General features: G+C 40.8%; 2 protein-coding genes across 2 annotated transcripts; both read left to right on the forward strand.

Moving 5' to 3' along the window:
- Positions 1-4410: 4410 nt before the first annotated feature.
- Positions 4411-5644, forward strand: LOC110514657 (C-C motif chemokine 13). Its single transcript, XM_036963998.1, has 3 exons — positions 4411-4731; positions 4906-5023; positions 5267-5644. Exons 1-3 carry the CDS (start codon positions 4665-4667, stop codon positions 5358-5360), a joined length of 279 nt encoding a protein of 92 aa, XP_036819893.1. The 5' UTR covers positions 4411-4664; the 3' UTR covers positions 5361-5644.
- Positions 5645-11910: 6266 nt separating this feature from the next.
- On the forward strand, positions 11911-13289 carry LOC118944470 (C-C motif chemokine 13-like). The gene is made up of 3 exons (XM_036963999.1): positions 11911-12611; positions 12728-12845; positions 13089-13289. Exons 1-3 carry the CDS (start codon positions 12548-12550, stop codon positions 13180-13182), a joined length of 276 nt encoding a protein of 91 aa, XP_036819894.1. The 5' UTR covers positions 11911-12547; the 3' UTR covers positions 13183-13289.
- The last annotated feature ends 698 nt before the right edge of the window (positions 13290-13987 follow it).

Below are 13987 nucleotides of genomic sequence, written 5' to 3' on the forward strand. Positions count from 1 at the left end.
CAAAGCACCCCCACAACATGATGCTGCCACCCCCCTGCTTCACAATTGGGAAGGTGTTCTTTGGCTTGCAAGCCTCCCCCTTTTTCCTCCAAACATGATGATGGTCATTATGGCCAAACAGTTTCATCAGACCAGAGGACATTTCTCCAAAAGTATGATCTTTGTCCCCATGTGCAGTTGCAAAGCGTAGTCTGGCTTTTTTATGGCGGTTTTGGAGCAGTGGCTTCTTCCTTGCTGAGCGGCCTTTCAGGTTATGTTGATATAGGACTTGTTTTACTCTATATATAGATACTTTTGTACCTGTTTCCTCCAGCATCTTCACAAGGTCCTTTGCTGTTGTTCTGGGATTTATTTGCACTATTCGCACCAAAGTACGTTCATCTCTAGGTGACAGAACGTGTCTCCTTCCTGAGCGGTATGACGGCTGCGTGGTCCCATGGTGTTTATACTTGCATACTATTGTTTGTACAGATGAACGTGGTACCTTCAGGTGTTTGGAAATTGCTCCCAAGGATGAACCAGACTTGTGGAGCTCTACAATGTTTTTTCTGAGATCTTGGCTGTTTTCTTTTGATTTTCCCATGATGTCAAGCAAAAGAGGCACTGAGTTTGAAGGTAGGCCTTGAAACACACCCACAGGTACACCTCCAATTGACTCAAATGATGTCAATTAGCCTATCAGAAGCTTCTAAAGCCATGACATATTTTTCTGGAATTCTCTAAACTTTTTAAAGCCACAGTCAACTTAGTGTATGCACACTTCTGACACACTAGAATTGTGATACAGTGAATTATAAGTGAAATAATGTGTCTGTAAACAATTGTTGAAAAAATTATTTGTGTTATGCACAAAGTAGATGTCCTAACCGACTTGCCAAAACTATAGTTTGTTAACAAGAAATTTGTGGAGTGGTTGAAAAACAAGTTTTAATGACTCCAACCTAAGTGTATATAAACTTCCGACTTCAACTGTAAATGCTTCATGAGCTACGTTCAACTGTGAATATAAGCTTATTTGACTCAAATGCTTGTAAACAAAGTAAATTTAACCTTTATTTAACTAGGCAAGTCAGTAAAAGGGATATTCGTATCTACAATGACGGACTACATCGGCCGAACCCGGACGACGCTGGGCCAATTGTGTGCTCATGCACTAGAAACAAGTTAACAAACGCTACGGGTAGTTTTGGACTAGACAAGGCTACAGTATACTCTGTATCTCTCCCCGCACTCACACCAACTTCACTAGACTACTGTAGACTCTGTATCTCTCCCCGCACTCACACCAACTTCACTAGACTACAGTATACTCTGTATCTCTCCCTACACTCACACCAACTTCACTAGACTACTGTAGACTCTGTATCTCTCCCCGCACTCACACCAACTTCACTAGACTACAGTATACTCTGTATCTCTCCCTACACTCACACCAACTTCACTAGACTACAGTAGACTCTGTATCTCTCCCCACACTGACACCAACTTCACTAGACTACAGTAGACTCTGTATCTCTCCCTACACTCACACCAACTTCACTAGACTACTGTAGACTCTGTATCTCTCCCTACACTCACACCAACTTCACTAGACTACAGTATACTCAGTATCTCTCCCCACACTCACACCAACTTCACTAGACTACAGTAGACTCTGTATCTCTCCCTACACTCACACCAACTTCACTAGACTACAGTAGACTCTGTATCTCTCTCCACACTGACACCAACTTCACTAGACTACAGTATACTCAGTATCTCTCCCTACACTCACACCAACGTCACTAGACTACTGTACTCTCCCCACACTCACACCAACTTCACTAGACTACAGTAGACTCTGTATCTCTCCCTACACTCACACCAACTTCACTAGACTACAGTAGACTCTGTATCTCTCTCCACACTGACACCAACTTCACTAGACTACAGTATACTCTGTATCTCTCCCCACACTCACACCAACTTCACTAGACTACTGTACTCTCTCCACACTGACACCAACTTCACACTCAGCAGAAAGAATTTAACTGTATAATTGATTATCAAGAAATTCTAGAAAAATGATTCCATTATGTTCTGTATTCAAAATTACAGAAGACTTCCTGTAGGCCTGATATACAATCATACTGACTGACCCATCTGGCTCTACAATCATACTGACTGACCCATCTGGCTCTACAATCATACTGACTGACCCATCTGGCTCTGCAATCATACTGACTGACCAATCTGTCTATACAATCATACTGACTAACCCATCTGGCTCTACAATCATACTGACTGACCCATCTGGCTCTACAATCATACTGACTGACCCATCTGGCTCTACAATCATACTGACTGACCCATCTGGCTCTACAATCATACTGACTGACCCATCTGGCTCTACAATCATACTGACTGATGGCTCTCTTTCTATATCATTAAATTATCAGGGATCAAGGTAAGACCCAGATGCAGACCGTGTCGCAGTAACAATGTTTATAGCAGCAAAAGGGGCAAAGGTACAGGACGGCAGGCAGGCTCAGGGGCAGGCAGAGTGGTCTGACAGATGGGTACAGTGTCAGGACAGGCAGGGGTTAAAAACCAGGAGGAAGAGAGACTGGGGAAGATCTGAGCTGACACAGAACCGCTGGTTGGCTTGACAAACAAGACAAACTGGCAACAGACAAACAGAGAACACAGGTATAAATACACAGGGGATAATGGGAAGATGGGCGACACCTGGAGGGGGGTGGAGACAATCACAAGGACAGGTGAAACAGATCAGGGTGTGACGTAAATACGTTTCAAGTGAAGATGCATATTTTGCTGACACACGCACTGAACCAAGTATCCTGTTTTTGTTCAGTTCAGAAAGACTCAAGTAAAGAGAGACGTCTCTTTTTAAAATAACTCTCACTTCCCTGTTCTGTCACCAGAACTTCGTATGATGCAAATGACTGCGGCTTTTCTAAGAACAAACACTGCAGCACTCTTCGCTCATTGTCATTCTCAAAATGTTTGTAATAATTTGAAGCCAGAGTTCACAGTACTGCACAGAGTTACTGGTGGAAACAGGGAGGGACTGACAATAACTGAACTGGCATGCAAATAACAAACATTTTAATTAAAATACAGAATAATTTTTAAATGTCTGCTCAGAGAAGTGAATGAAGGAATAAATAAATTAACAAATGAATGAATTTATGAATAAATTAATTGAAACAAACTACAGTTACCACCCAGCAAACATGACCCCATTTGCCCCATGTGGGCACGGGCTAGTCCACACCAAGCCCACACCAGCCCAATGGGCGGGTCCACACCAAGACCACATAAAGAGCACACCAGCCCAATGGGCTAGTCCACACCAAGCCCACACCAGCCCAACGGGTTAGTCCACACCAAGCTCACGTCAAGCCCACACCAGTCCAATGGGATATCCCACACCAAGCCCACACCAACCCAACGGGCTAATCCACACCAAGCCCACACCAGCCCAACGGGCTCATCCACACCAAGCCCACATCAAGCCCACACCAACCCAATGGGCTAATCCACACCAAGCCCACACCAACCCAACGGGCTAATCCACACCAAGCCCACACCACTCCAATGGGATATCCCACACCAAGCCTACACCAACCCAACGGGCTAATCCACACCAAGCCCACACCAACCCAACGGGCTAATCCACACCAAGCCCACAAAAAGCCCACATCAGCCCAACGGGTTAGTCCACATCCAGTGCCAGCTACTTCATAGTGTTGAGGCGGGGGCTCATTAGAATATTTTGGGGCATGGTTTGCACACAGTTCTTCTCCTCACCTACCTTGAGGCGACCTGCCTTGGGGCCACCTGCCTTGAGGACCATCGTGGAGCCGATGAGCAAATTGCTTGTTTGCCGAATGTGGGCAGCCTACAGGGACCAATATTTTAGCCTTCATTATTTATAATTCTTCTAAATAAAAATTACTTTTTTATATATCTGAATGAATTGGAAATAATACAGGTATTGTTCTTATCAACATGGACACATCCTTATATCTGCATTTAAAAGTTGAAAGATACATAGTTGAATTTAAGTGTAACTTATAAACTAGTTGGTTATGATGTAGAGAACTTAATTTAATCTGAATTGTTCTTGTACTTGATGTAATGTATCATATAGTATATAGTCCACTTTAATATCCTTCCTTTGACATGCAATTCTCCAGTAAATGTATTCTGAGTATTTCAGAAAATAGCAGCTCTGCTGAACATCCTGGAGGAAACAGAGTTACAGAGAATTGAAGAAGAGGAACCTGAAGGGCAGAATGTTGGTTCTTAGAAAGATATTCAGAGTGAATGAAGGAATAGAGGGGAGATTCCCCCGTCAATTGTTAATGGGTCTGATGGACCAGCTCTCTGTATAAAAGACAGGTCAGATCAGACCTCAGATATAGAACCAGAGCATCAGCTAGACTTCTGACACAGAACCAGACTAGAGCATCAGAGACCAGAGCATAAGAGACCAGAACATCAGAGACCAGAACATCAGAGACCAGAACATCAGAGACCACAACATCAGAGACCAGAGCATCAGAGACCAGAGCATCAGAGACCAGAGCATCAGAGACCAGAACATCAGAGAACATCTCAGACAATACAATCTTCAGCATCTCAACCATCTCTGAACCATGAAGACCCTGACTGCTCTACTCCTCCTGGGACTGCTCTGCTCCCTGCATACGACGTCTGCACAAGGTACGTGTGTGTGTGTGTGTGTGTGTGTGTGTGTGTGTGTGTGTGTGTGTGTGTGTGTGTGTGTGTGTGTGTGTGTGTGTGTGTGTGTGTGTGTAGCAATGCTGTGTAATACGCTGTTGGAGACACACCTGGTGATCTTTATGTTAACTGTGGTTTATGATCATTTGTTTACAGGTGTCAACGCGTTGGAAACGTTAACTGACTGCTGTATGAAATTCAGCGCGAGGATCCCCCTTCAACAAGTAGTTTCTCTCAGAACAACCTCCAGTAGCTGCCCTCGCAAAGCACTGATGTAAGTAAGCATAGTCTACTGTAAACTGTAAACATCTGGGCTAGCCTGGTCCCAGATCTGTTTGTGACTTCACGTCAACTCCTTGTCATGCCAAACACGACCAGGAGTGACAAGGAGTTGGTATGATAGCACAAACACACCTGGAACCAGGCTACATCCAGGCTACACTGTACAAGACAAGATGGAGCATTCATATTACAGACTGGATGTTCTGAGAGACAATGTGTTGTGTATCTGTTGCAGTTTCACCACAAAGAAAGGGAAGACATTTTGTGTTGACCCTTCTGAAGCCTGGGTCCAGAGTCATGTGACCAAGATTGAGAGCCGACGACAATGATGTCATCAACCACCATCACCCCCTAACACCCCAACCCCTTGTTGGTGCACTATAAAGGAAATAGGTTGCCATTAGTGACGCAAACCTTGTCATGCATGTCAATACCCTATCTGAGATTGGTATAGAGGAGGTTCAATGTAATGTACTAGGTTAATACCCTATCTGAGATTGGTATAGAATATGTTCAGTGTAATGTACTAGGTTAATACCCTATCTGAGATTGGTATAGAATATGTTCAGTAAATATGTTCAGTGTAATGTACTAGGTTAATACCCTATCTGAGATTGGTATAGAATAGGTTCAGTAAATATGTTCAGTGTAATGTACTGCATTTTTGTTTTTCTAAAACTGTAAACATATTTGACATGTAACTATTCAGTAACCTATTTAATATATTATTTTTTATAAATCTGTAGAAGATTTCAAACATCCTGCGAAAGAGTGGTTCTTATTATTCAATGAATGTATTAATGGGTTGTAACTAGGTCTATTCTACTGATATAGATATTAATGGGTTGTAAACTAGGTCTATTCTACTGATATAGATATTAATGGGTTGTAACTAGGTCTATTCTACTGATGTAGATATTAATGGGTTGTAACTAGGTCTATTCTACTGATATAGATATTAATGGGTTGTAACTAGGTCTATTCTGCTGATATAGATATTAATGGGTTGTAACTAGGTCTATTCTACTGATATAGATATTAATGGGTCGTAACTAGGTCTATTCTACTGATGTAGATATTAATGGGTTGTAACTAGGTCTATTCTTCTGATATAGATATTAATGGGTTGTAACTAGGTCTATTCTACTTATATAGATATTAATGGGTTGTAACTAGGTCTATTCTACTTATATAGATATTAATGGGTTGTAACTAGGTCTATTCTACTGATGTAGATATTGATGGGTTGTAACTAGGTCTATTCTACTGATGTAGATATTGATGGGTTGTAACTAGGTCTATTCTGCTGATATAGATATTAATGGATTGTAACTAGGTCTATTCTACTGATATAGATATTAATGGGTTGTAACTAGGTCTATTCTACTGATATAGATATTAATGGGTTGTAACTAGGTCTATTCTGCTGATATAGATATTAATGGGTTGTAACTAGGTCTATTCTACTGATATAGATATTAATGGGTTGTAACTAGGTCTATTCTACTGATATAGATATTAATGGGTTGTAACTAGGTCTATTCTACTATACTGATATAGATATTGATGGGTTGTAACTAGGTCTATTATACTGATATAGATATTAATGGGTTGTAACTAGGTCTATTCTACTGATATAGATATTAATGGGTTGTAACTAGGTCTATTCTACTGATATAGATATTAATGGGTTGTAACTAGGTCTATTCTACTGATATAGATATTAATGGGTCGTAACTAGGTCTATTCTACTGATATAGATATTGATGGGTTGTAACTAGGTCTATTATACTGATATAGATATTAATGGGTTGTAACTAGGTCTATTCTACTGATATAGATATTAATGGGTTGTAACTAGGTCTATTCTACTGATATAGATATTAATGGGTTGTAACTAGGTCTATTCTACTGATATAGATATTAATGGGTTGTAACTAGGTCTATTCTACTGATATAGATATTAATGGGTTGTAACTAGGTCTATTCTACTGATATAGATATTAATGGGTTGTAACTAGGTCTATTCTACTGATATAGATATTAATGGGTTGTAACTAGGTCTATTCTACTGATATAGATATTAATGGGTTGTAACTAGGTCTATTCTACTGATATAGATATTAATGGGTCGTAACTAGGTCTATTCTACTGATATAAATATTAATGGGTTGTAACTAGGTCTATTCTACTGATATAGATATTAATGGGTCGTAACTAGGTCTATTCTACTGATATAGATATTGATGGGTTGTAACTAGGTCTATTCTACTGATATAGATATTAATGGGTTGTAACTAGGTCTATTCTACTGATATAGATATTGATGGGTTGTAACTAGGTCTATTCTACTGATATAGATATTAATGGGTTGTAACTAGGTCTATTCTACTGATATAGATATTAATGGGTTGTAACTAGGTCTATTCTACTGATATAGATATTAATGGGTTGTAACTAGGTCTATTCTACTGATATAGATATTAATGGGTTGTAACTAGGTCTATTCTACTGATATAGATATTAATGGGTTGTAACTAGGTCTATTCAACTGATATAGATATTAATGGGTTGTAACTAGGTCTATTCTACTGATATAGATATTAATGGGTTGTAACTAGGTCTATTCTACTGATATAGATATTAATGGGTTGTAACTAGGTCTATTCTACTGATATAGATATTAATGGGTTGTAACTAGGTCTATTCTACTGATATAGATATTAATGGGTTGTAACTAGGTCTATTCTACTGATATAGATATTAATGGGTTGTAACTAGGTCTATTCTACTGATATAGATATTAATGGGTTGTAACTAGGTCTATTCTACTGATATAGATATTAATGGGTTGTAACTAGGTCTATTCTACTGATATAGATATTAATGGGTTGTAACTAGGTCTATTCTACTGATATAGATATTAATGGGTTGTAACTAGGTCTATTCTACTGATATAGATATTAATGGGTTGTAACTAGGTCTATTCAACTGATATAGATATTAATGGGTTGTAACTAGGTCTATTCTACTGATATAGATATTAATGGGTTGTAACTAGGTCTATTCAACTGATGTAGATATTGTATTTTTCTACTATACTGTCAACTGTTGTGCATCTGTTGTTTTTTTAATAAATGAAGACTTCTGAAGAATTCTATGATATTCATTCTAGTGTTTGATTTAAGTGCCTTTAAACGGGGTACGGTAGTAGGTGTCAAGGGCACCGGTCTGACTTTGTCAAGGACTGCCACGCTGTTGGATTTTCCTTGCTCAAAGGTTTCCTGTGTGTATCATGAATGGTCCAACGAACATCCAGCCAACTTCACACAACTGTGGGAAAAATTGGAGTCAACATGTGGAATGCTTTCAACACAATGTTTTCCTCAAACCGCTCCACAATAATCTCCAACACTGCTGGGATTTTCATGCTCAACAGTTTCCTGTGTGTATCAACAATGGTCCACCATCCACATCACACAACTGTGGGAAACATAGGAGTCAACATGGGCCAGTATCCCTGTGGGAAGCATAAGAGTCAACATGGACCAGTATCCCTGTGGGAAGCATAAGAGTCAACATGGGCCAGTACCCCTGTGGGAAACATAGGACCAGCATCCCTGTGGGAAACATAGGAGTCAACATGGGCCAGTATCCCCGTGGGAAGCATAAGAGTCAACATGGACCAGTATCCCTGTGGGAAGCATAAGAGTCAACATGGGCCAGTATCCCTGTGGGAAGCATAGGACCAGTATCCCTGTGGGAAACATAGGAGTCAACATGGGCCAGTATCCCAGTGGGAAGCATAAGAGTCAACATGGACCAGTATCCCAGTGGGATGCATAAGAGTCAACATGGGCCAGTATCCCAGTGGGATGCATAAGAGTCAACATGGACCAGTATCCCAGTGGGAAGCATAAGAGTCAACATGGACCAGTATCCCAGTGGGATGCATAAGAGTCAACATGGGCCAGTATCCCTGTGGGAAACATTGGAGTCAACATGGGCCAGTATCCCTGTGGGAAACATAAGAGTCAACATGGGCCAGTATCCCTGTGGGAAACATAGGAGTCAACATGGACCAGTATCCCAGTGGGAAGCATAAGAGTCAACATGGACCAGTATCCCTGTGGGAAGCATAAGAGTCAACATGGGCCAGTATCCCTGTGGGAAACATAGGAGTCAACATGGACCAGTAACCCTGTGGGAAACATAAGAGTCAACATGGGCCAGTATCCCTGTGGGAAACATAGGAGTCAAAATGGACCAGTATCCCTGTGGGAAGCATAGGACCAGTATCCCTGTGGGAAGCATAGGAGTCAACATGGGCCAGTATCCCTGTGGGAAACATAGGAGTCAACATGGACCAGTATCCCTGTGGGAAGCATAGGACCAGTATCCCTGTGGGAAGCATAGGAGTCAACATGGGCCAGTATCCCTGTGGGAAACATGAGAGTCAACATGGACCAGTAAAGAACCCAGGTAAAGAACACCAAGGAGCACTCAGTTCTACTCCAGAAGTCAGTTAAAAAACACTAAGGAGCACTCAGTTCTACTCCAGAACACAGGTAAAGAACACCAAGGAGGACTCAGTTCTATTCCAGAACCCAGGTAAAGAACACCAAGGAGCACTCAGTTCTATTCCAGAACACAGGTAAAGAACACTAAGGAGCACTCAGTTCTATTCCAGAACACAGGTAAAGAACACCAAGGAGCACTCAGTTCTATTCCAGAACAGATAAAGAACACTAAGAATCTAAAGAAGCTGAAACTACCAAGTGCCAATGGATGTTCAGACCAGTCAGACCAGATAGAAATGTATCTTCCTGGCTGTATCACAACCGGCCGTGATTGGGAGTCCTATAGGGCGGCACACAACTGGTCCAACATCTGGGCAGAGGAACACACCCTTATGTAAAGGGACAGGCCGCTGAGATAATATGCTACCATGGCAACCTTAATACATACCGTCAGGCAGCCAAAGCTGACCAATCACAGCAGATTCCTCTGTGCCTTGGATGGTTTTCGAATAGAACTCACCTGGGCTGCGTTCAGCAGGGCACTACGTTGTGGAATTGTGTCAGCTCTGTTCATAGCATTTCTCTCTGCAGTGTTCAGTGTATTACAACCTGCTGAACGCAGCCCTGCTGAAGTTAGACTTCTGTAGACTGCATTTTAATCATCACTCTTTTATCATTTGTAACTGACATTTCCTGTAATCTCCTCAAAAATATTTAAGTATTTTATTTTACATAAAGGTGCTGCCAGTCCACCAGGTGGCGCCGCTCAAACATTCTTTGGGGAGAACTCTGTATGTGTCTGTATGTTACCTCCTCTCTGTCCATCATGTTGCATTGGATCCACTTATTGCCTTGGTGTCTGTGTTGGAGATGGTCTGTTCATTCAGCACTGGATCTGAGGGACACAGAACATGGTAGTCTGGAGACCATCTCTTTCCAATTCACTCTTCATCAGTACAGGTCAAAGTTTAAAGGGATGGTGAGAGATTCACTCTTCATCAGTACAGATCAAAGTTTAAAGGGACAGTGAGAGATTCACTCTTCATCAGTACAGATCAAAGTTTAAAGGGACAGTGAGAGATTCCCTCTTCATCAGTACAGGTCAGTTTAAAGGGATGGTGAGAGATTCACTCTTCATCAGTACAGATCAAAGTTTAAAGGGACAGTGAGAGATTCACTCTTCATCAGTACAGGTCAGTTTAAAGGGATGGTGAGAGATTCACTCTTCATCAGTACAGGTCAAAGTTTAAAGGGACAGTGAGAGATTCACTCTTCATCAGTACAGGTCAGTTTAAAGGGATGGTGAGAGATTCACTCTTCATCAGTACAGGTCAGTTTAAAGAGATGGTGAGAGATTCACTCTTCATCAGTTCAGGTCAGTTTAAAGGGATGGTGAGAGATTCACTCTTCATCAGTACAGGTCAGTTTAAAGGGATGGTGAGAGATTCACTCTTCATCAGTACAGTACAGAGGTACAGAGTCTACTGTAGTCTAGTGAAGTTGGTGTGAGTGTGGGGAGAGATACAGAGTCTACTGTAGTCTAGTGAAGTTGGTGTGAGTGTAGGGAGAGATACAGATTCTACTGTAGTCTAGTGAAGTTGGTTTGAGTGTGGGGAGAGTACAGTAGTCTAGTGAAGTTGGTGTGAGTGTGGGGAGAGATACAGAGTCTACAGTAGTCTAGTGAAGTTGGTGTGAGTGTAGGGAGAGATACAGAGTCTACAGTAGTCTAGTGAAGTTGGTGTGAGTGTGGGGAGAGATACAGAGTCTACAGTAGTCTAGTGAAGTTGGTGTGAGTGTGGGGAGAGTACAGGAGTCTTGTCCGGTCCATAACTGCCCATAGTATAACAAAACATTTCCTGTCCTTGTTTTTGTGAAAAGCCAGGGATGGGTTTGGATAAATGTAACCACTCTCAAATTCATAGACAGAGCTACGGATGGAAGGACTGACCATCCACAATGTCAACATTATAGTTTTAACCATTTTCTCAGGATATATGGGTGTTTACATTTCCTATGTTTTAAATTATTGTAAAATAAGCTTATATTCTGGGTTCTGATGGGGTATGACAGTTCAACTAAACTCAAGAAGCATTTAGAAGTTATATTCTTCAAGAATCAATGTGTGTATACCACACCCCACTAAATCTGAGATGAATTGATTGAAAAAGACTCTATGATTTAATTTCACTATGATGTAAAGGTTAACAGTATACTACAGGTTTTAAATCAAAATACACACATCCTAAAATCTGCAATTAAATGTTGAAAGATACATAGTTGATTTCAAGAATGACTTACAAACTAGTTGGTTATGATGTAGAGAACTTAATTTAATTTGAATTGTTCTTGTACTTGATGTAATGTATCATATAGTATATAGTCCACTTTAATATCCTTCCTTTGACATGCAATTCTCCAGTAAATGTATTCTGAGTATTTCAGAAAATAGCAGCTCTGCTGAACATCCTGGAGGAAACAGAGTTACAGAGAATTGAAGAAGAGGAACCTGAAGGGCAGAATGTTGTTTCTTAGAAAGACATTCAGAGTGAATGAAGGAATAGAGGGGAGATTCCCCCGTCAATTGTTAATGGGTCTGAAGGACCAGCTCTCTGTATAAAAGACAGGTCAGATCAGACCACCAGAGCATCAACTAGACTTCTGACACAGAACCAGACCAGAACTTCAGAGACCGGAGCATAAGAGACCAGAACATCAGAGACCAGAATATCAGAGACCAGAACATCAGAGACCAGAACATCAGAGACCACAACATCAGAGACCACAACATCAGAGACCAGAACATCAGAGACCAGAGCATCAGCTAGACTTCTGACACAGAACCAGACCAGAGCATCAGAGACCAGAACATCAGAGACCAGAACATCAGAGACCACAACATCAGAGACCAGAACATCAGAGACCAGAACATCAGAGACCAGAACATCAGAGAACATCTCAGACAATACAATCTTCAGCATCTCAACCATCTCTGAACCATGAAGACCCTGACTGCTCTACTCCTGCTGGGACTGCTCTGCTCCCTGCATACGACATCTGCAGGTGTGTGTTTGTGTGTGTGTGTGTGTGTGTGTGTGTGTGTGTGTGTGTGTAGCAATGCTGTGTAATACGCTGTTGGAGACCTGGAGATCTTTATGTTAACTGTGGTTTGTTTACAGGTGTCATCGCGTTGGAAATAGCACCTGAATGCTGTATGAAATTCAGCGCGAGGATCCCTCTTCAACAAGTAGTTTCTCTCAGAACAACCTCCAGTAGCTGCCCTCGCAAAGCACTGATGTAAGTAAGCATAGTCTACTCTAAACTGTAAACATCTGGGCTAGCCTGGTCCCAGATCTGTTTGTGACTTCACGTCAACTCCTTGTCATGCCAAACAGGACCAGGAATGACAAGGAGTTGGTATGATAGCACAAACACACCTGGAACCAGGCTACATCCAGGCTACACTGTACAAGACAAGATGGAGCATTCATATTACAGACTGGATGTTCTGAGAGACAATGTGTTGTGTATCTGTTGCAGTTTCACCACAAAGAAAGGGAACACATTTTGTGTTGACCCTTCTAAAGCCTGGGTCCAGAGTCATGTGACCAAGATTGAGAGCAGACGACAGTGATGTCATCAACTACCATCACCCCCTAACACCCCAACCCCTTGTTGGTGCACTATAAAGAGAATAGGTTGCATTAGTGCCGTAGACCTTGTCATGCATGTCTATACCCTATCTGAGATTGGTAGTAAATATGTTCAGTGTAATGTACTGCATTTTTGTTTTTCTATAACTGTAAACATATTTGACATGTAACTATTCAGTAACCTATTTAATATATTATTTTTTATACATCTGTAGAAGATTTCAAACATCCTGCGAAAGAGTGGTTCATATTATTCAATTAATGTATTAATGGGTTGTAAACTAGGTCCATTCTACTGATATAGATATTGATGGGTTGTAACTAGGTCTATTCTACTGATATAGATATTAATGGGTTGTAACTAGGTCTATTCTACTGATATAAATATTAATGGGTTGTAACTAGGTCTATTCTACTGATATAGATATTAATGGGTTGTAACTAGGTCTATTCTACTGATATAGATATTAATGGGTTGTAACTAGGTCTATTCTACTGATATAAATATTAATGGGTTGTAACTAGGTCTATTCTACTGATATAGATATTAATGGGTTGTAACTAGGTCTATTCTACTGATATAGATATTAATGGGTTGTAACTAGGTCTATTCAACTGATGTAGATATTTATGGGTTGTAACTAGGTCTATTCTACTGATATAGATATTAATGGGTTGTAACTAGGTCTATTCTACTGATATAGATATTGATGGGTTGTAACTAGGTCTATTCTACTGATATAGATATTAATGGGTTGTAACTAGGTCTATTCTACTGATATAGAT

Source organism: Oncorhynchus mykiss, chromosome 26 (assembly GCF_013265735.2).
Source record: "Oncorhynchus mykiss isolate Arlee chromosome 26, USDA_OmykA_1.1, whole genome shotgun sequence".
Taxonomy (NCBI): Eukaryota; Metazoa; Chordata; class Actinopteri; order Salmoniformes; family Salmonidae; genus Oncorhynchus; species Oncorhynchus mykiss.